This window comes from Enhydra lutris, unplaced genomic scaffold, assembly GCF_002288905.1.
Source record: "Enhydra lutris kenyoni isolate GAN:26980312 unplaced genomic scaffold, ASM228890v2 scaffoldscaffold18, whole genome shotgun sequence".
Classification (NCBI taxonomy): domain Eukaryota; kingdom Metazoa; phylum Chordata; class Mammalia; order Carnivora; family Mustelidae; genus Enhydra; species Enhydra lutris.
In genome coordinates this window covers 19,798,823-19,820,708 of record NW_019154102.1, presented here as the reverse complement: position 1 = coordinate 19,820,708, position 21,886 = coordinate 19,798,823, and the positions used below count along the sequence as shown (strand labels likewise).

Below are 21,886 nucleotides of genomic sequence, written 5' to 3'. Positions count from 1 at the left end.
TGCCCCATGGGTGACCTCAGTAGCCAAACTCCCAAGGGAAACACCATTTTTCTTGCTAGTGGACTTGTAAAGGGTGGCCTCAGTGGGACACATAGTGTGTAGGGAATCCTGTAGGAGAGAGAACTGGTGAAGGGGTTCCAGTAATTCTGTGAAGCCGTGTAAGTCCTGGTCTCATCTCCAAGCTGCATATGTGTAGGACAGATGCAAAGCAGCTTAGCAAACCCTTTGAAAACTGAACTGAAATAAAAACCACCACCCACGGAAGAGATAGAACTTGTGGTCTGAACCTAATTCAAGCAGAGAAGAAAGATGAATAATATTCTACAGAGGATTTGAAGATGACTCAAGTGTATGAACAACCTACTATTAAAAATTTCTAGGATATATTCTAAAATTACTCGACATACAAACACCTGGAAATGTAACCAAGAAGGTAATTAAGATGCCAATCCTGAGCTTATGGAATTGTTAGGCAAACAATGTAAAGCATATCAATATGCTTTAGGTATTTATTTTGTGATATTTTTATAATATATTTCTACTAGTATTAGCTATTATATTTTATATCTCCTACTATAATTATATTATATATAGTTAGTCCATTGTATTTCTTTCATACATAATCCCATTATATATTTAATTATATTATATAAAATATATTTAATTATATGTTATCTTATCAAATACTATATATTTACATGTATTTAAATCTTTATATATTTATCTTATAACTATGCTCCATGAGGTAAAGGCAAATAGATAAATTGAAATAAATAAATCCTTGAAATAAATGGAAAGATAGATGACCTCAGCAGGGGAACAAGAAATTTAAAAAGAACAAAATGGATATTTTAGGACTGTAAATCAAAGTACCTTCAATAAAAAATTCAATGGATGAGCTCAATGGCAGGATGGGGATGGCAGAGGAAGGAGGCAGTGAACATGAAGATAGACCAATAGAAATCATCTCATTTGAGAAACAGAAAGAGGAAAGATGGGAAAAGAATTGAGCAGGCCTCAGGCACATGCAGAATCGTATCAAAAAGTCTAAATCTGTGTCATTAGAATCCCAAAAAGAGACGAGAAAATGACTAGTACAGAAAAAGTAGCTTGGGAATATGGCTGCAAATTCTTCAAATTTGGTGAAAGACAAATTTGTAGATTCAAGAAGCTCAACAAAGCCAAATAGGATAAACCCAAATGAAACCATGCCTAGACGGATCCTAGCCAACCTCCTGAGAGCTAAAGATAAAGAAAAAAATCTTGAAAGCAGTTAGTGAAAAGTGGCATATTCTATATAAAACAATGCGACCCCATTGGAAATCGAAGTTATAATGGTTATATGGGGATATGTGAGAAATGATAGGTAAGTTGCTTAGCAGATAAAACACAAATGGAGCTATTATTACTCTGGTTGTAATTCCTTTACTACAGCGCAACATATCCAATTTATTTTCTGTTCTATTTTTTCAAGCTTCCCGTGGTTTTCTTTGTGTGGATTTGAAACCAAGGATTGGAGGCAAATATTCCTTTGATAGTATTTCTTTTGGTTTACCCACAATCTTTTGCTCTCGTTGAAACGAGAGCGTCTGTGAATTCACGTCCTGTTTTTGAACGCGTTTTTTAAACTTATGTGGTGTCCTCACTTACTACATCTGTGCAATAATGTATCTTTTACTCTCTTACAGGGGAATTGTGAAGTCCAACTGAGATGCAGGGAAAAACATAAAAATTCCTGTGACCAACTGAAACACCGGAAGTCACATTTTTCACAGATAGTGACAGCTTGGAAGTTCTGAAAGCCTAATTCTCTTATCCAATCTAATGAGCAAGTATTTCCAAGAGGGAAGCCTTGTCCACATTTCTCCCTAGGCTAGTAAGGTTGGGGATGTGTCAGTAAACCATGCACGCTTTGCCAGCTGACCCAAAGGTTAGGCCAAGCCGTCACCACGTGAAACCCACTCAGCCTTTAAGCAAGGCATTTTTGGCTGTTTGATGCGTAGTTAGCCCTTAAACATCCAATGCAGCTTCCAGCAAAGTGGAGATTCCAGCCTCTGTCTCCTTGGTACAGGAAACTAAGAGCAGTGAAGTTAAGGCATACAACAGTAGATTCAAAGTCAGATTCAGATGATTGACTTGAACTAGCATAACCGAAATGAGTCTGAGAAGCCTAGGCATTTTTAACATTGTTTATAAATCCGTGACCCCTCTGTCCTCCTCACTTCCCAGAGGCCGTGAGCCTCAGCACACAAAATATCCACAAGTTATGGAGATCTAGGTTTCCAGGCCAAACTCGAGCACGCAGCGAGTGGAGCCAGCAAGCAGCTGCACCGGGCAGCCTGGGTTGTGGAAGGATGTGAAGAATGGGAGAGAGTGTTTTCTCTGAACAAAAGGCATCCCTGCATAAAGGATGTCATCGTGTAAAGACAGAGAGAGGAGGAGTCTTCCATACAGCCCATAAGCCAGAGATACTTCATCAGAGCTTCTTAAAATCCTTGGCCAATATTGAAGGAAAGTCTCACAACTTTCCCAGGCTTAGGATTGTCTGTGTAACAGAAGTCAGCAAGGTACAGTGGAAAAATGTGAAGCCTGAGTCTCGTGTGGGTTCTGCTTGGTATCTTTAGGAACATGATATGGCCTCAGTTTCTCCTTCTGTTAATAGGAAATGAGAAACCCCTGTTTCTAGGATACGGTTTCTGTATCGCAAATGGCATGCATGAATAAAAGATACCGCTAAAGGAGAAACAGGACTTGGAAACTTCTATATGGTACAGAGTATTCTTTTTTGTTACTCATGGGAAAAAAAGACGTGGAGAAAAATGGGGACCAGCTCAGATTTGTTGTGTTGGTGCAAAATCCAGAAAACCTTACTCCATCTTGTTAGTCCTCTTCTGCTCTCAGAAGAATAATGTTATAGAATCAAGTCTCTCTGTACTTGTCCCTCCTTCTTTCCTCCTCCCTCCCTCCTTTTCCATATGCAGGTCTGCCAACAGTCCCACATGTGTCCCCTCCCCTGAACTGCACCCCGTGGTGATCCTCTCATGTCACCATAGCACTTTGTAAAAAGTGGACAAATTGTCCTTAACTCAGGAAAAATGTTACCTCCACTCCCAATACATTATCCTAACTATGAACAAACGGCATGTCTCTATTTTTGCTAGCTTTCATGGGTAAGTGGTAAAATCCAAAATAATATTTTTGTTAAGCTAGGTCTAAGTAATCCTTTTATGTCAACAACACTTTTCCACACCTGATTCAAATTTCCTTTTATTCTGTGGCACCGTACAACCTCTGTTTCTATTCCCTGCCTTAGTAATTATATATGATAATATTTCAACTTCTTTCTTTTCTCACACTATGCTTATTGTATCTCTGAAACCTTAATCCACAGAATAAATCTAATTTAAAGAAAAGAAAATAGAATCCCCCAAGAATTTGCTCCCATTTTGTTCCAAGTTAGCAGACCAAGTTGCCAATTGAATGTAAGTTTTACTTTAATGCGAGTTAGTCTTTTATAGAATTTCACCAACATCAGGGAATTCCATCAGTCAATCACAGAGTAACCTAGCAGATGGGTCAATGTGCAAAGTTCAAGGCTTAAGTGAAGAGAGAACTATAAGATTAAAATGACTGACAGGGCAGGCACTGGGGCACAAATATGTGAACTGCTCAAGAAAAGGTGGGCTTTTTAATGACAGGGAAGGGGAGTGTCCTTACCTGTCTTCTGTTAGCTTCATTAGGGTTGTGCCTCGAGTAGAGAAGACAATAAAGGACATTCTGAGCTGTGGGCTGGAAAGGAAAAGAAATTCTATTAAAGCAAATAGAAAGACTGTGGAACGCCATCTCCCTCCGGTCATCCTCCCTGTTCTTCCTTTTGTATCATGGCTGCCAGAGCTGAGGCCCTTCAAGCCAAAGAGGGCCTCCACAGTTCACGTTGCATGTCTGTAGCCAGCAGCAGACTCAGAACTGTGGACCAAAGGGAAGACTTGTGTTGTCATCCTGGAGGCTGCCTCTGATTTGACCCCGCTGCTCAGTGAGGGCAGGTTATGGGTATGAAAGCTAAAATTCATCCCTGCCCTGTGCTCTATCTGAAGAGGTGTGTCCTGGAAGAGGTCTGGTCTGCGTGGTGTTTATAGAAGGGGGACTCCAATAGATAAAATTTGATAGCGTCCCCACGGCAGCCAGGTGGACCCTCTAGCACGGAGAGTGGCTGAGCTTGCTGGATGCCATCCGCCATTAAGATCCTACTATGAACTCCCTTTGCTCTGAAGGCAGTGTCACCACAACTTTTAATTTCACCTTGACTTCCCAAGGAGGTTATCCTATAAGGACAGAATGTGCTTATGGGCTACAAGAATGTCCACTCTGCTTGGTAGTTACACTTCTCAATATTCGTGAACACAGCTGCATGGTTTGTAGATGGTGGTATCCATGGAAAATCCATACTCTGGGAGACAGAACTACTCTCAGCTGAGGACCAAACATGTTCTCTGTCTTCAAGATGGACCGGCAGATGTAATAAAAACAAAAGAAAAAATTAAAAAAAAAAAAAAAAAAAGAGAAAAGATGGACTCTCAGGGTGTAGTGGATACACCAGTAGACTGTTATCCTTTTGGGGCTCTCTTTGGGTGACCATCTGCTTCCTCTGTCTCAGCATAAACCCGTTCCTTCACAATGCAGTACTCTCCCCTCCCTGATCTGGCCCCCATATCTTAAAATTTCACTTCCTCCAATGTTTCTTAACCACCTCTTTTCCACTTCTTAGCTTAGGACCTTGCCTTCCACTATCTGGCCAGTGCAGTTGTTTCCCAGCTGGTGACCTTGCTGGGCATCATCCTCTGTTCCAGTTCATTCTTCACACTGCTTCCAGAACTATTTTTCTAAAATATAAATTAGACTTGTCACCCATCTGCTATAAAATCTCCAGTGGTTCCTACTGCCTCCAGGATGAAGTCTACATTCATTACCATATGTCTGATGCATCTTTGGAAATGCTTACCATGGTGTTTAACACTTGGCAGGAGACCAAGCAGTACACGGCAAATTGAATGTTGGTATCTTGAAATGGACCTGGGCTCTCTGTCCATGACACCATTCTGTCTGTTACCACCTCACTGCTGCTAATCAGCAAAACACCATGTCCTAAGTGATAATAATGACCATCATAATTATCATAATAATATAATAATGGTCAGCCTTATCAAGTGCTTACTATGTGCCAGGCACTACTGTAAGTGATTTGCATGTATTTTCTCATTAAACCTGTAACAACTTTATGAGATCGGTACTATTATTATTCCTACTTCCCACAAAAGGAAATGAGACCCTGAAGGATAATTTCCCCAAGGTCACAGATTGGGAGAGTAGTAGATCTGGGGCTTAAAACCAAGCTTCTGGTTCTGGAATTTGGGCTCTTAAGCACCATATATTATCCTGCTTCTTCTGCATAGAGTTCAGTTCTGGAAAAAATGAATTCAAAATGTGGGAAATGTTGGGTTCCAAGAAGCAATTGGTATATTTTGTATATGAGTCTTGGCAAAAGACCTAATTTGGGAGTTTTAAACATACCGATGTGAGTGGGGTTGTTCCAAGACAGAGTCAGCAGTGAGAAGGGAAGTAAGCCACAGCTAGAACCAACACCAACATTTAAAGACCCAACTCTGGTCAGTGGGATGAAAGGAGAAACCAGAAACCAGTGGAGAAGAGAATTTCAAGGAGAGAAAAACTCTCAATCAAGTGAAGTTTCTGTATCCAGCAGAATAAGCACTGCCAGACACTCATTGTCTTTGTCCTCTTGGGGCATTACTTAGGGGCTGTGGGGAGAGCCAGCAGGTGGGGGGTGGGATGGAAGCCAGATGGCAGTGGGCCAAGGAAGGAATGATAAAAGTACAGCTATGGAGACTCTGAGTCTTTAAAGACATTTGAGTGAAAGACCAGTAAGAGAAACATATCTATAATATCTATAGAGGGACATAATCAGGAGATTCATTATTTTCTGTTTTGGGTTTTTTCTTTCAGATACGGGGCAGGAGAGATTTGTTTATGTCCATTGATGTGGAAAATGGAACCAGGGAAAAGGTGGAGAAAAATACAAGAGGGAAACAAAGACCTGGAGGAGATTAGAGACAATGGGATAAAATGGACTAAAATGGAGGGGTCACCTTCAAAGGGGGATATTTGAGTCTCAGAGACAATGGGAAGAACAAGTATCTTTTAAGAATAGGGCTAGAACTTGAGGCATCACTCTTCTGCTATTCCCACGGATCCTGGTGAAATGGGAGGTGAAGTGCTTTACTGAAAGTGGTGGGTGAGAGGTGTTGGGGTTTTGAAGGAAGTCATGAAGAGTCAGCATCATTATTAGGAAAATGGGAGGGGGTCAGAATAAAGACGAATAAAAGAACTTAAAACTTCCAGCATCTCACTTAAATCGGCAATGGTAGAATTTGTACTGGCATCAGCCACTGTTATTAAAGAAATACCCACCCTGCACTATCAGCTGCCAAGACTATTTGTTTATTAAAATGAATAAATAAAAATCATTCATTCCTTTTCAAAATCTGTCCATTTATTAAAAAATATTGAGTGAGCATGCACTATGTGTCAGGTGTTACTGCAGGTACTTGGGCTGCAGCTGTCCAAATACAGTTTGCATGACCATGACGCCTTGGTGACACACTTTGAGGGTGTCCATAGCCAAAAAGGGCCATGGGAGACAACCAGGGGAAAGTGTCTTGTGGTCTGCATTAAGCCATGTCAACTTCTCTAGTCCTCAGTTTCCTTATCAAAATGAAAGGATTGGGTTAAGTCCCCCCAACCCCTACTTCTCAGTGTCTTCACTACTCGGGATAATGAGGCATCTGCAGTTGCTGAACGAACAGGGAAAGAGAAGTGCTGAGTGGCCACCCTAAGCCAGGTGCTGGGCTAGTTGGTTTGCACATGTTTTGTCTTCTAATTTTCACATGCAAACCAGGGTTCAACCAAGGTAAGTCCATTGCTATGGTTGCGCAATGGAGCTTGGATTCAAATCCACATCTGCCTAACTTCAAAGCCTTTTCCAGTTGAGTCCTCAGAGAGAACAGAAGACCAGAAAAGCAAATAGAGACACAGCAGATACTGTCAAGCGTCTAGAGGCAGATTTGTTTTATAGCACTCCAAAGGATAAAATGGATATAACAGATGTGAGTATAGGGAAGGACATATTGGCTCAATGACAAAGAGACTTTTCTGAAAACTGGAACTGTCCAGCTATTGGACTGGTTGCCTCCAAAGACAGCAGTTTCTCACCAGAGCTATTTAAGTTGAGGGTAGCGAATACGTCTTAGGATAGCTTGGGCAGTTGTTGCTTTCAATTCTAAGCTTCTACTTTTCTCTCAAATATTTTGCTTTTAATACCCCCCTCCCATGTATTTGCTTCTTACCTCCCCTTCCCCCCTTCTCCTGTCAGCATCTGCTTTTCTCATTCATCTGGATTTGGATGCTTCCCGCTTGCAGCCTCCAATTTTTGGCATTGTAGAGAGGACCCCTTCTAACCCTTTCCCTCCAGTCAGGCAAGCAGGAAAGAGAGCAGTAACTGAATTTGGAGGGAATGCATTTGTCTTTACTTTGGTCTCAGGGAACAACTTATCTTCTGAGATAAAGAACGTTATTCAAAGAAGTTTATCGTTATTCATATGGCCTGGCAGACTCTACGGATGCCATGACACAGGACAGGAGTGGCCTTAGAATTTGCAATGATCAGAAAAATTTTACCAAAGACCTTGACAACTGGCTTCAAGCACATCCATGAAAGCTATCACAGTTGTGTCATCCCTTAGAAGCTGTACCCAGGGAGGATGAAATAACTTTCTTTCCTTTACTAGTGGGCGTCTATACCTACTGGAAAGTAGGACCTCCAAGGCTCTGCACATTTATAGTGATGATGTTCAAAACTTTATTGTCCTCCCTTGGAAAGTGGTGTAAAGAATGCTCAGAGAATTCTATCTGATAAGACACCTAGCTCGGCTAATCGACATGGTGGTTTGCTCAGGACTGAGGAGAGCTCTCAGAATGTGAGATTTTTCAGTGCTGTAGCTGGGAAAGTTCTGGGCAGACTGGGATGAGTTGGTTACCTTATACCCTATGCTGTTTATATCTGAGTCCAACTAAAATAAGCCAACTGGCCCAGACTTGTCCACTGTGAAAGAAATGTTAATGATCCTTCTAGAAGAACATGTAATCCAATAAGAGAGACAGAGGTAAAATTTTGGTCTTATAACCAAATAAGGGTCCTCCTGAAAACACAGAACCAAAAGTTATTCCAACATGTAGCAAAGATGAAAACAAAGTCAGGTCTCTGGTCCAAGATCTGAGAGTCTACCTTTGTCAAAAAGCATGCCCAGAGTAGTTAGAAATTAGTAGAATAGCAAACATAGGCTAGTTTTACTCACAGTAGAGCACTACACATTCTTTCTCACCTGATGAATTTATGAGCCAACTGTTCCACAAAGTAATAGATTTCATTCCAGTGGTGCAGCACACTTCCTGATCTAGGAAAACAAAAGTAAATGTTACTTAATCAGGTATTCATTTTTCTTTACCTTGCCTCATTTCTCTTCATATTCTATTATTTCACATTCAACCTACCCATTAACTGGGCTCATTATCAGAAACTTCTGTAACTTTGGAAATTATTTGAAAAGGTGTTCAGACTAATTTTTGTTAAAGAACTTCCCTTCACTCCACCTTCCACTCCTTCCACCCCTACTCCTCACACTAATGCATGTGTGCATGCACACACACACACACACACACACACACATATCCCTGGGCCCAGATTCACAGGTCAGTTTCAAATCTTTAAAAAACCACTATGTTTGTGGGACGCCTGGGTGGCTCAGTTGGTTAAGCAGCTGCCTTCGGCTCAGGTCATGATCCCAGCGTCCTGGGATCGAGTCCCGCATCGGGCTCCTTGCTCGGCAGGGAGCCTGCTTCTCCCTCTGCCTCTGCCTGCCACTCTGTCTGCCTGTGCTTGCTCTCTCTCTCTCTCTCTCTCTGACAAATAAATAAATAAAATCTTAAAAAAAAAAAAACCACTATGTTTGTGCTATTTAAATTATTCACTGATTAAGGAAGGAAAAACAATTCTAATTTATTTAAATGAAATTGGTGTAAACTAGATGCTTGAGCACACGAAGATAAACAAATCCCCCTCCTCAAAAAGAGTAAAACTTCATCCATAAATATAGATGCAAAATGAGTCCACTAAATAAAATAGTAGCAAAATAAATCCAGCAGGAATCTAAAAGAATAATAATTAATTAATAGGTGGAGTTTATTTCAGGAATGTATTGCGATAGTTCACCATTTAAGAAAATCTAATGTAGCTAGTCTTACTAATAAATTAAAAAAGAAAAACTATATGATTATATTAAAAAGGAATCTTCTCCCTAAAAAAAGAGGGAAACTTTGTCTAGGACATATGGAATTACAGAATTTTAGATTTGGAAGGGGGTTTCCTTATTTCCCCAAAATGACTTCCATTTTACTGATACCATTTACTACTGTTTCAGTTCAGCTTCTAAATATTTCTGATAGTGCTTCTACTCAAGCTGTTGCAGTGACTTCATGGTAGGTTTTTCTATTCTAACCCATTTTTCTGTGTAGCTGTGATGCCTCTTTCCTTTTTACTTGAGGGTCTGTGTCAGGTGAACTCTGCATTTCTGCCTGTCATTCTAATAGTTGTTGAGGTTAGAAGTTTGCTCCTTCTACTCTGACATTTTATACAATTTCCACTGGTTTCAGATTATTTTTATTTTTTATGCACTCATTTACCTTAATTTTAACTTCTAAAGAGTTGTTTGTTGCTTTTTTTTCTGTTTCAGATTGTTTATAGATATTTAAGATGAATCTGTGCAATAGATTTTGTGCCTTCTTTTCCATGTACAATATCCCAAGAATTCTCATTCTGATTGAGTGTATTTCATCTCTATAAGGAGAATTCATTCCTCTCTGCCCCACATCCAGAAATGAGGTCTGCCTGACCTGAACAAAAGTGACACAGTATGTTACAATCATACAGTGAAAACTCTGTATCATAAGGCTATCTCACTTTCCCCAACTTAATCTATAACTTCAATTCTAGGAAAAAATCTGAAAGGATGTTTTGTAAAACTCAACAGCTGACTTTAAAAATGAAATGAAGATTAAAGGTCTAAAAGTAATCAAGGCAATCATGAAAAAGAATAATAAAGCTGGAAAACTTGCCTTATCAGATATAATGACTCCATATGCACGATACATAATAAAACTGTGGAGCCAATGAGGTAAAATAGAGAACCTAAACCTCAATCTACATAGCGTCTTGCTAGTCAATGAAAAAAGTGATTCAAACTGAGGAGACAGAACTAACTCTTTAATAAATGATGCTCTGACAATAGATTTCTAGTTGGAAAAAGCCAATTAGATCACTATCTCATACCAAATGTACACTAGATGTCTTAAAACCTAATGAGAAAGACAAAACTTTGAATCTGTTGGGCAAATTATAGGAGACATTTATGTCCTCAGGTTAGTGAAGGGTTTCTTTAGCTGGGTACAGAAAGTAGGAGTTGTTTTTTATGAAAAGGATAATTTTGACTGCCTGAAGCATCTACAATTCTGAATGACAAAAAGACGCCATAAACAGGTTCAAAGACAAGAAAAGAGTGAATGAAGATGTCTGCAACAAATAAAAAAGGCAAAAAATTTGAGTCCAGGATATGTAAATAATTGGTACAAGTAAATATTAAAAAGGCAAACAATAGAAAAATAGACCAAGGATCAGAACAGGTAATCCCCTAAAGGATAGTAAATCAGCATTTGAAAAACACTGAACTCTTCTAGTAAATGCAGAAATACATATTTAAATGATTGGGGAAGAACAAGCAATTTCCTGTGGCAGCAACATAGAGCTCTGCAGAGTAGGGGGTGAGGAGACTGGGCAGATAGGGAAAGGAATCCAGGGGTTCAGGTAAGGAGGGGGACAGAGACCCCCCTCCTCTTAAAAAATAAACCTTTTCCAATAGACCTTTTCCATTCTGGCCTCAGCCTTTATACATATTCCAGCCACTTGGGATACTCTGTGTCTACACTGGCAAACTCCTACTCATTCTTCAAGACTCAATGCAGTCTCTGCATTGACCAACATAGATGGGGCTCATTGTCCCTGTCCCATGCTCTCAGGGCACTGTGTACATCTCTCAGTCATTATTCTCAGATGCTGGGTGGCAATCACCTCTTCTTCATGTTCCCCCCACGAGGGATTTAAGAATATTTGCCTCTCCAGCACCAACCAGTTTGTTCGATGGAGGAAAGAAGACATGCAAAGAAGCCTCTACTGCTCAAGGAAGCCTCTTGATCTTTTGCCAGCTGGACACCAGCTCTTCCGTCTTCGTTTGGATAAACATTCTGGGTTTGGTACTCAGACGGCTCCAGCCAATTCCTGTGACCCTACATGAACCTGAGGAGCCTTCCCAGATGGGTCAATGACTCTGCAGCCCAGCTCCTTGGTAAATGGGACTACCAAATCATCAACAATAAAACCTAATGGCAGCTGGGAGTGTCCCAAGAACTCACCAGAACTGTATATTACTAGTCCTGGGCTTTTAACCTTTGGAAATCCTCTTTCTTTAGAATCCCAGCCATCCTTCTGGACAGGATCCAGTTGTATACTTCAAATTACAAAGACTAGTCCTGGCTGTTTTCCTCTAGCCATGGGGTAGATGGTCTGGCCCTAGGGGCTCTGGTGAGGGTCCAATGCTATGTAAGTGCCTCAGAAGAGGCACCACATGATTGATGAGCCGTAGTCCAATCTAGAATTCTACAACTCCTATCTGCTGGAATCAGGAGCTTTCCTTGAGTGCTGGTCATCTGCGCCCTCTTCTGAAATTCAATGATGTGTTTTGGTCCACATGACCATGTGTCTCTTAGCCATTTGTATGTTTTCTTTGGAGAAGTGTCTGCTCATGTCTTCTGCCCATTTTTTGATGTGATTATCTGTTTTGTGTGTGTTGAGTTTGAGGAGTTCTTTATAGATCTCAGATATCAGCCCTTTGTCTGTAGTGTCATTTGCGAATACTTTCTCCTATTCCGTGGGTTGCCTCGTTGTTTTGTTGACTGTTTCCTTTGCTGTGCAGAAGCTTTTGATCTTGATGAAGTCCCAAAAGTTCATTTTTGCTCTTGTTTCTTTTGCCTTTGGAGACATATCTTGAAAGAAGTTGCTATTCCAATGCCGAAGAGGTTATTGACTATGTTCTCCTCTAGGATTTTGATAGATTCCTGCTTCACGTTGAGGTCTCTTATCCATTTCGAGTTTATCTTTGTGTATGGTGTAAGAGAATGGTCGAGTTTCATTCTTCTACACATAGCTGAGACTAGCACAAGTACTGTCTGAGGGGTAATGTAAGATGCTTAGTGATTGGAGAGGCATCCCCATATCTCCTTCATCCCAAGTTTGATTTTCTCACTAATAGAGAAGTCCTGCAGTGTGGGAATTGTCCTGAGAGGGGAGGAGGCAAAGTGTTGGTAAAATAGAGGCTTGAACCAGAATTGAGGGACTATTCTTGGCTATATGCCTAAGGAGCAGAGGTCTGGTATAAATCCTTGGGTTACCATTTTTTTGTTCTCAAGGATTGGCCTTACCGAACAGCCACAAATCAATTTGCATTCCTTACTTAAACAGGGTCATTCAATAATAATTCCCACTATCACACTGTCACAAAACACTTCATTTTCACTATTTTTCTATATGACTGGCATGTAAAATGTACACAATTTGGTGAAATTCGTGTGATTTGTTGATGCTAGGTACAGAGAAAGATCCAAGAAATACCCTCAGGTGTTAAGAAAAGTCTGTATCTATCTGGAAACCTTCTTGTTGATGGGCATGCACTGTATTTTTTCAAGAAGAAAATAAAACAATAACCCTAAGACAAAACTGGAGGTAGGGAGGTAAGGAGATATTGACAGTCTTGCTTCTCCTATTCTAACTTGGCTAATAATTGCCCTGAGACTGTTGAGGTCTGTGGTTTCATATTTATACATGATCATTCTTTACACAATTACATGAGCCTTGACCAAAACATACCCTTTTTGTGACACACTTGAGAAGTACATAGTCTTTTCCCTTAAGCACTGAAGGTAAATATAACCCTCTAAGATTCTGGAAACCAAACTGGTTTTGTCTTCTCTGGATTACCATGGGATCCCAAGGGGCCTAACCTACCAAAAGAGCAGAGGAATATAGGAATCCTTCTAGTCCTTATTGTTGAGTCTCCTTAACCCACAAACACACACTCTGTCCCATCCCAAGATCAAATTATGCCCTGGGAAAGGAAAGAGCCCCATGTCAGTTGCTTACGGTTTTAACATGGAAGTTCATTAACCCAAATCTGCAGGAGCAAAAGGCTTACCTGCCTGGTGCCACAGTCCTGCTCCTCTGCCTCATTACTACCCACTGGCCACAGCGAGACTTCAGAACCCTTAACTCTAAATATGTCAACCAGGAGGCCTCAGAAACTATCCACTGTGACCTCACTCAAACATCTGTCCTTCTCCCACAGGGATAGATATGTTGGGTCTCTGCCTCAATTTGGACTTTCTATTAAGACATGCATGTCTCGCCTGCACTTTGCATTATAAACTGATTTTCTTGTTTGGAATCTGCCCTTGTAGCTGCTCCTAGAATAATCAACCCAGGGTGGTATGTCCATGTTTGGACCAGTGTCTTCTTTTCAACCCTGAAGACCTAAGCGGATTCTCCATCACAACCAGGAGAAGTAGGGTATTGGATGGGTAAGTGGCAGAAAGTGGATTCAATTCCAGTTCTTACCACCCTACAATATATAAAACATCTCATTTATCATGCCAACCTGTTTAAGAGTTAACAATCTTTTTTTAAAAAAGATTTTATTTATTTGACAGACAGAGATCACAAGTAGGCAGAGAGTCAGGCAGAGAGAGAGGAGGAAGCAGACTCCCTGCTGAGCAGAGAGCCTGATGCAGGGCTTGATCCCAGGACCCCAGGATCATGACCTGAGCTGAAGGAAGAGGCTCAACCCACTGAGCCACCCAGGTGCCCCAAGAGTTAATGATCTTAAAATCCTAATTATGGAGTCCTGATGTTGTCTTCAGATAGCAATGGCTCACTCAGCCATTGTTACCAAAGCTCTAAGGCAGACATAAAAACTGCTTCTTAGTCCAGATATATGTAGCACTTGGAATAGTTCCATTGAACTCTGTTTTTTGTTTGTTTGTTTGTTTTGTTTTGTTTTGTTTTTTTGTTTTTTAACTGCTTTTAAGACATAGTTGCTAAGCAAACTATAGTCAGAGAGCTGAAATGCCCATGTTCTAGAAAATCAGCAGATATCTGAAAGGTCTCTGATATTGGACTCAATTAAATCTTAACTCAAATGCAATTATAACCCCTCAAGATCTCCATGATCTAGCTGGTATCAGTCCAGTGTGGAGGATTCATGTTCCTTCCTGGGATTTTGAGCCTTGGTTCCAGAGGTATAAGTCTCAGCAAAAAGTGGCCTCCAAGAATCTGCTTGAACACAGTCCTATGGAGTTCTGTGCTTGAAGGTCCATTCAGTATACCTCGTCTACTCAAAATCAGAGTCAATGCCACCTCACACCACCTTCCGACTTGGCTTTGAGAAGGGTTGCCCAGATCATGGGATGGCAAAGCCACCAGTTCTCACTACTATCTCCATAAGAAAGGAACTGGTGGGGGCAGCTCCAAAGTTTCTTACTTATTTTTGTTTTTCTATGACCTCTCCGGTGTTTGAAACACAGTCAGAAGTCAATAAATTTTTGTGGCATAGCATTCATTGTGAGTTCCCAGTGAGGGATTTTGCATAGAACCTAGCAGTGCCCTCAGATTACTGCTTAATTACTTCCAAAGGTCCAATATGCAAAGAGTAGGAGCAAAATAAGAATTCTGACTCTCATTCTGATTTGTTTTCTGAAATACATTCTTTTGTGCTTATGTGAGTTTCCAAACCTCCCTGTGGTTAAACTCCTTAGAAAACACAGGCTCTTTCCATTAGCCACACACACAACCAGAGTCAGAAAGAATCGAGTGAGCCAAATTGAGTTTAAATTGTCCCCCTTCTTTTGCACATGGGTTAGAACAAGACGAGAGGGAAAACAGAGCTTGTGTTTGGAACCATCACCCACGAGTCTTTTAATCCTGGAAGAGAATTGCTTTAACGATGGAAATTATAAAACTGTCAGTCCCACTTTTCCTTAGCCCCACCCAGCTGAAGTCACTGATGTCCTAAGTGACCCACCCAGGTCCCTAGCTAATCCTGGAAGGGTGCGCAGCCTCAGGCGCCACGAAGTGGGACAAGCAATTAGCTTGTCCGTCAAAGGCCCAGCGTTCATTTGCCTCCTCCCTCTGCTCCCCAGCTTCTTTCTTGGCCTTCCTCTCATTCCTCCTAACCTCACATTGCACTTGAATTGGCAGGAGCCCTAATTCCAGCCCTGGCCTTAGCCCTTATCCACATATTACCGGTCAGGGTCATGGCCAAGACTCCGTCAAGCATAAAAAGCTTGACCTAGACTCTTGTTTCTCTTCCAGCTTCTTAAGACACCAGTCGAGACCCAAACTGAGCCATTGAGCACTGCACTTTGAGTGTGGGAGCTCCTGTCTGTATTGTGAGACCCCAGCCCAGGATTCCCAGTCCCACCCTACTGACTTGTGAGGAATTTTCCATTTAGTCGACCTGACTAATGGCTATAAAAACAATGACTTTCAAGCTGTAGGATGCAACCTATTAGTGATTTGGGAAATCATTTTGGTTGGATGTTGCCAACATTAAAAACCAAATGAATTAGAATGGAACAGAAATATTAGGATCTGTTACGTGCTGTAACAAAGTAATACTACATGAAACACTAGGTCAATTATATGCAAGTAATTATATAGATGGATATAAACTGTATTTTTTCTTTTGGAGCAGATCAAAAGGATATTATAGCAAAATATGTATTCCACTCCTTTAACCTCTACTAATTTTCCTTTTTCCAGCACACACACATCGGGTAAAACCTAAAATATGATCTGATATCAACTATTGGCATGTCTGGTGCAGATTCAACACAAAGCTGTAGTTGTTAAGAGAACGGAAATTGGTTAGTCTAAAAGGTATTTCCCATCACTATGTGGGATGTGATACGTGAGATCCCCAGGTTACCAGCCAAAGCCACCAATGTGATCTGTGGATGACCTCTAGATGACCATGACCGGACAAGGGTCTGGTCAATACTGTGGCTGCCCAGAAAGTCAGAAGCCCCTTTCATGTGTATTGTGTGAATGGGCACAATAAGCCCTGTGAGTGGAGGAAGTGGGGGGTGGGGAAGGACAAAATCTCAAACTTAAATTTACCGAATATTTAAATTTTTGCACTGGGTTACAATTTGCAGTTTGGAAAAAAGTTGTTTCCTCTCCTCACTATACCTGCATCCAGCAAGAAGGTCTTTCTTGGATAAGCAAAGCAGCTTTAAATTATTTTCTATATATCCAAGGAGAGTGAAAATGGGGGGTTTTCTACCCTGAGACACATATATTTGTAATTACTATTATCTTGATGCAGAAATGTGGAAAAAGTTCCTCTTCGGGGTTCAGATCAGCAGTTATGAGCACCAACTTGGTGAGTTCAAATTCCTGTTCTTCCAGTTATGAGTGTGACATTTGAATAAGACATTTTGTTTTCTTACACATCAGTTTCCTCCTTTATGCAATGAGGATAATAGTATCTATCTCCTAAGGATTGTTTCAAGGATTCAAACTAATGTTCCTCAGGTGTCAAGCATCCTGGTTGGAACACAGTGCACCCTCAGGACATGGTGGCCACAGCAACCCCCTTCCCACCTTAATTATTCAAGTCCCAGCCCTAAGATCTGAAGTGCTCCTTTTCTTACCCTTCACTGACACTTGGGATTATCTCTTTCTGAAATATCTGTAAGTTTTATAAATGAAAATGGATGCTCATTATAATTTTCATGTGGCTGTATTTAATTATAAGCCACAGATTTTTTTTTTCATATTTATTGTCCATTTTTGGTTTTTAAAAACACTGAGTATCCGTTAGGACCAACCACATCATTTGCAGAACCTAGTGCAAAATGAAAAGGAGAGCCTCTTCTTCAAAAATTATTAAGAATTTCAAGATGGCGACAGCAGTGCATTAAACCTTTGTTAAGCGTGGGCTCCTGGGTGACTGCACAGGTCCCATGTCCCTGCAGCTGACCCTGCGCTATCAATACTCTGTCCGTTTTCTATTGGGGTGCAAATGTTTTCTTAACGCAGGGGTGCGCAAACTTTCTTTAGAGGGCCAGCCAGTAAATATTTTATGCTCTGGGGGCTAGATGGTCCCCATGGCAACTGTTCAACTCTGCCCTGGTGACACAAAAGGGTCTGTTGATAGGACATAAATAAAGTTAAGTGTGGTGATGCGACAGTACAATTTTATTTACAGAAACAGTCTGCAGGCCATAGTTTGCCAATCTCTGTCCTAGACAATGACTTTCTTTCAGTTTTCCTCATTACAAGACAATATAAAAATCTATATATTTTTTCCTGGTAGCTGAAGTTTTAGGGTACTTTCACTATTCATTTCCTGTTATTTATGGCTCAGAACATGGAGTGGAAAAATTGTGCCTTGGGATATATATATGGAGGCATTCTTTGTGACTTGATAAATATTTCATGGGTCTTTGGAAGGAAAGTTTATTCTCTGTGGGGTATGGAATTCAAAATATATTTATTAGAACAACCTCATTAATTATTTTAGTATTTTATTTTTTATTTAAATTCAATTAACCAACATACAGTACCTCATTAGTTTCAGATGTTAGGTTCAATAATTTATCAGTTGCATCTAACAGCCAGTGCTCATCACATCACATGACTTCCTTAAACCTCATTAATTATTATTCACATGCTCTCTGTCCTTTGAATGCTTAAGTATTCAGAGAGATGTCTTTTCAGATTCTGCTAAAAAAATAATTTGGTTTTCACCTTTGGTGGTCAAGAATAGATGAGGGTTATCTTAATACATTTCCTAAATATTGACGCACTCTTACATTTCCAAGATAAATTTTACTTGGTCTTGGTATATTATGATTTTACACTGTGAGATTTATTTTAAGGATATTTGATTTGGGATTTAGTTTTTATTCAATCTGGTCAGAAGTTTTGCATGTGAACATGTCCTCTTTAGTAGGTATTGGTATCAGACATATGCTAACTTCCTAAAATAAACTGGGAGACTCTCTCTTCTGTTTTCTGGAAGAGTATAAGACTGAAATTTTCTGTTCTGTGATAGAACTTGCCACTAAACCAACTGGTCCAAAACCAAAGGACCTACCCACAAAGGGAAATTAGCCCCTCTTAAATGTCCAGATTCTACTGGGGGAGGGCAAAATTGAAAAGATCCAGCATTTCACTTAAAGGAATTTTTTTAAAAATCACTAATATTAGACTCTTATTATCACTATGGTTCAAAATTTAGACATTTCCATACCTCCTATTACCCACTAGGTAGACTTGGAAGGAAAAAGAAGAAGAGTTTGGGAGCAAAAAGCAGACCACATTTTTTTTTTTAAATATGAATGTAGTATGAGCAAATTTTTTCTATCCTGTTTAAAAAATTAAGTTTTCACTTTCTCTTCAATATTTTGAAGTGATTTTCTTCAGTAAGGCCATGTGGATGGCATATATTTTGAATTTTTGTATGTCTGAGAAAGCCTAGTTATGGAATTTAAATATCACATTTCACTCAGGACTCTATAATTATTGAGGTTTTTTTGAGCATTTAATATTGTAGACTAAAAAGAAAAAAGTCTGTCAATCTGAGTCTTGTTTTTCTTTTTTTGCAGGGGGAAAGGAAACTTACTATTTTTTTTCTTTTTTGGAAGAATGTAGACATTCTATTTAGTCTTTTATTTTAAGAATTTATCTAAGGTCGTGTATTTGGTGAATGCTTAAAGAAAATCAATTAGGTTGAGTATTTGGTAAGTCCTCCAAATTTTCTCTTCTTTTCCTAGAATTTTTATTGTAAATATGTTGTATATCATTTTTGTATAGTACATATATTTTTTATTGTGCATATGTATGTGTATGTGTATATCTTATTCCCAGACTTTGTATTACATATCTCTTGTCTCAGCATTTTCATCTCTGTATTCTTTCTGCTTGGGTTCTGGGAAAAGTTTCTTAAAATGTCTTTTGATGAACTGGATTTACTTTCTGAAATATTCAGTATGGTGGACATTGTTTCCAGTGGATTTGAATAGTCAGAAATAGCATATTTTCTCTCCAAAAGCGTCTTATTTTCAGCTTGTTCCTTTCTCATGACAGGATGCTCTGGTCTTGAAGCATTATCATCTGAAAGTTTACTGATAATACTTATTAGACATACATTTGCTTAAGTGGCTTCAATGGTCATTGCTCCTTCCTTTAATTGATAACTACAACATCTAATGATTTTTTTAAGAATCTTGATTCCCTTTTTTGGTAATTTTTTGAAAATTATCCCTACTCTCCTTTTTAGGAGAATCCATATCTATTTGAAAATGTTTTTTCTATTTTTTTTCACATGTAAGTGACATATTTGCTAAATATAACATTTTAGGTGATAAACTTATCCATCAAAATTCTCCACCATTTAATGTTGCAAAGTCTTGGTAGGTCACCTGTGTCTTTTCCATTCATAAAATTCTTCTTTTGTCTTTGAGATTAAAAATGATCACAGGAATGCCTAAGATTTCATCTCTTCTACTTAACTAATTTTGATTGGTACTTTATAAGCCTATTCAGTCTTCATTTTCAGGTTTTTCTTAAATCAGGAAAGTTCTATTCACTCTTTGAATGTTTCTTCTAGACTATTCTTTAGCAAATGAAATTATCTGGTATATTGGATAGCTATTTTTGTCATTCACTATCATCTTCTCTCTCATCACTTTACCTAAGTCATTTCCCTATTCAAATTTGAAGAATTTCTCAAATAAGCCTTCATCATTTATTTCATTTTCTGCATTGTCAGTTCTGCTCTTTACTGCTTCTAAGGTGACTTCATGTCTTTCCTTATTATTTCATATTTTGTTAACTATTCTGGGTTTCTTGTCTTCTCATCCATATTTTATCTACTTTGCAAACTTCTTATTTTATTTAATGTCACTGAAATTATAAAACATATGATGTTAAAACTGACCTCCTCTGCTTAGAAAATTCTTTCATATATATGTTTTTCTTCCACCTTGGGAATTTTATTTAATCCCTTCTTTAAGCTGCTGAAATTTTATAAGCCCTGTTGTCATCCTTGAATGTGGGAAGGTGTAACTGGGTCTGGTATTTGCTTCCCAAATAGTTTTTTGGTGGGTTTTTTGTTTGTTTGTTTTCTCATCTCATAAACTTCTCTAAGAACTCAGTCAGGGAGAAAAGAGTTGGTTTTAATGGCTAAAGTAAGCTTATGTTATTGTTCCATCACTTAGAGGAGAGAAGGGAATGAAATAGACCCTCATCATCTCCCACAGATGAATATCATCCTTGCTAGGTGTGTGTGTGTGTGTTTTGGACATGGCTGGATCCATTCCATCTTGCCATTTGTAGGGGTTTTTGGCCTGGTCTCTACTTCAGGTTCCTATTTTGTTGTACCTGACATCTTTCCTGATCCCTACCGTATCCACAGAATCAAAGACAGAATCTGCCTTTTCCCTGGGGGCCCAGCATCTATGGGGAGGATTCAGCAAAGCTGGACAGAACTGCTGTCATGAAGATGCCCAGTGTTCATGAGCTCTCTTTTGGGGCTTCTTGCCCCCTGATTATCCAGTGCAGCTGCTTCTGCACAATGTAGAAGGGCTCCAAGGACATGGTTCTCATCCCTTGTATGTCCCACTCTTCACTTCAAACTTACTTCCAGATTTGGGACTGTTCTTGGGGCTCCTTCCAAATCTTCTTCTACATGCTTTCTACAACTTGGCAACAGTGTTGAAAGTAGATCCTGGCTGACCTCCTTCAAATTCAGTCCATCTGTTTTGTTTCTAGTGGAATTTCTTACAAGTGTGCTACATGTCAATCTCAATGTCCTTTGTCTTTGGACCTGATGCAGGTTTCCCGCAGATGCCTCCTTAAGATTTTCTCTTTTGGGGGAGGGTGGAGCAGTTGTAGATGATAGTGGGGATAGTGGAGAAGGAGAAGCTGTGTATATTCAGTTTCCTTTTCAGAAGTCATAAACAGGGCATTTGGGTAGCTCAGTGGGTTAAGCCTCTGCCTTTGGCTCAGGCCATGATATCAGGGTGTTGGGATCGAGTCCCACATTGGGCTCTCTGCTCAGTGGGGAGCCTGCTTCCTCCTCTCTCTCTGTCTGCCTCTCTGCATACTTGTGATCGCTCTCTCTCTGTGTCAAATAAATAAATAAATAAATAAAATCTTAAAAAAAATCATAAACAAACTTTTTTTCTTAGTTCCCACTAAGATCCTCAGTTCATTAAATTTTAGTTTCATCATTTATGAGGCCCTGACAGTGCACTTCCAAAAGTCACCAATGCGTTTATTTCTGCTGAAGCATATGGCCCTTCTCAGTTCTCTTCTTGTTGGATGTATTTATAATATGCATAAATATGACACATAATAATTATTGTTTCCACAAACTGATTTTTGAATGCCTAATGGGTCCTTTTGCATCTACAAAGACTAATAATTCCAACACTTGGTATTTCTTAAGTAGTTACTAAGCAGCGGGCATTGTGCTGAGCACTGTACATGCATCACCGTTTAGTGATAGTAGCTAGCCCTTCATGAGCTCTTTCTACCGGCTCATGGGTTTCTGTTCTGGGCACAACCACCCATGTGGTAATACTGATC

At 39.7% G+C, this 21,886-nt stretch overlaps 1 protein-coding gene across 1 annotated transcript in view; it reads right to left on the bottom strand.

Moving 5' to 3' along the window:
• Positions 1 to 21,886, bottom strand: part of LOC111148137 (anthrax toxin receptor 1) — a 214,462-nt gene that overhangs the window by 179,755 nt on the left and 12,821 nt on the right. Inside the window, exons 2-3 of the mRNA XM_022504562.1 lie at positions 8,454 to 8,525; positions 3,718 to 3,789 (exon numbers count right to left, since the gene is read on the bottom strand). Of these exons, the coding sequence (XP_022360270.1) occupies positions 3,718 to 3,789; positions 8,454 to 8,525 (144 nt within the window). The remainder of the gene's footprint in view (positions 1 to 3,717; positions 3,790 to 8,453; positions 8,526 to 21,886) is intronic.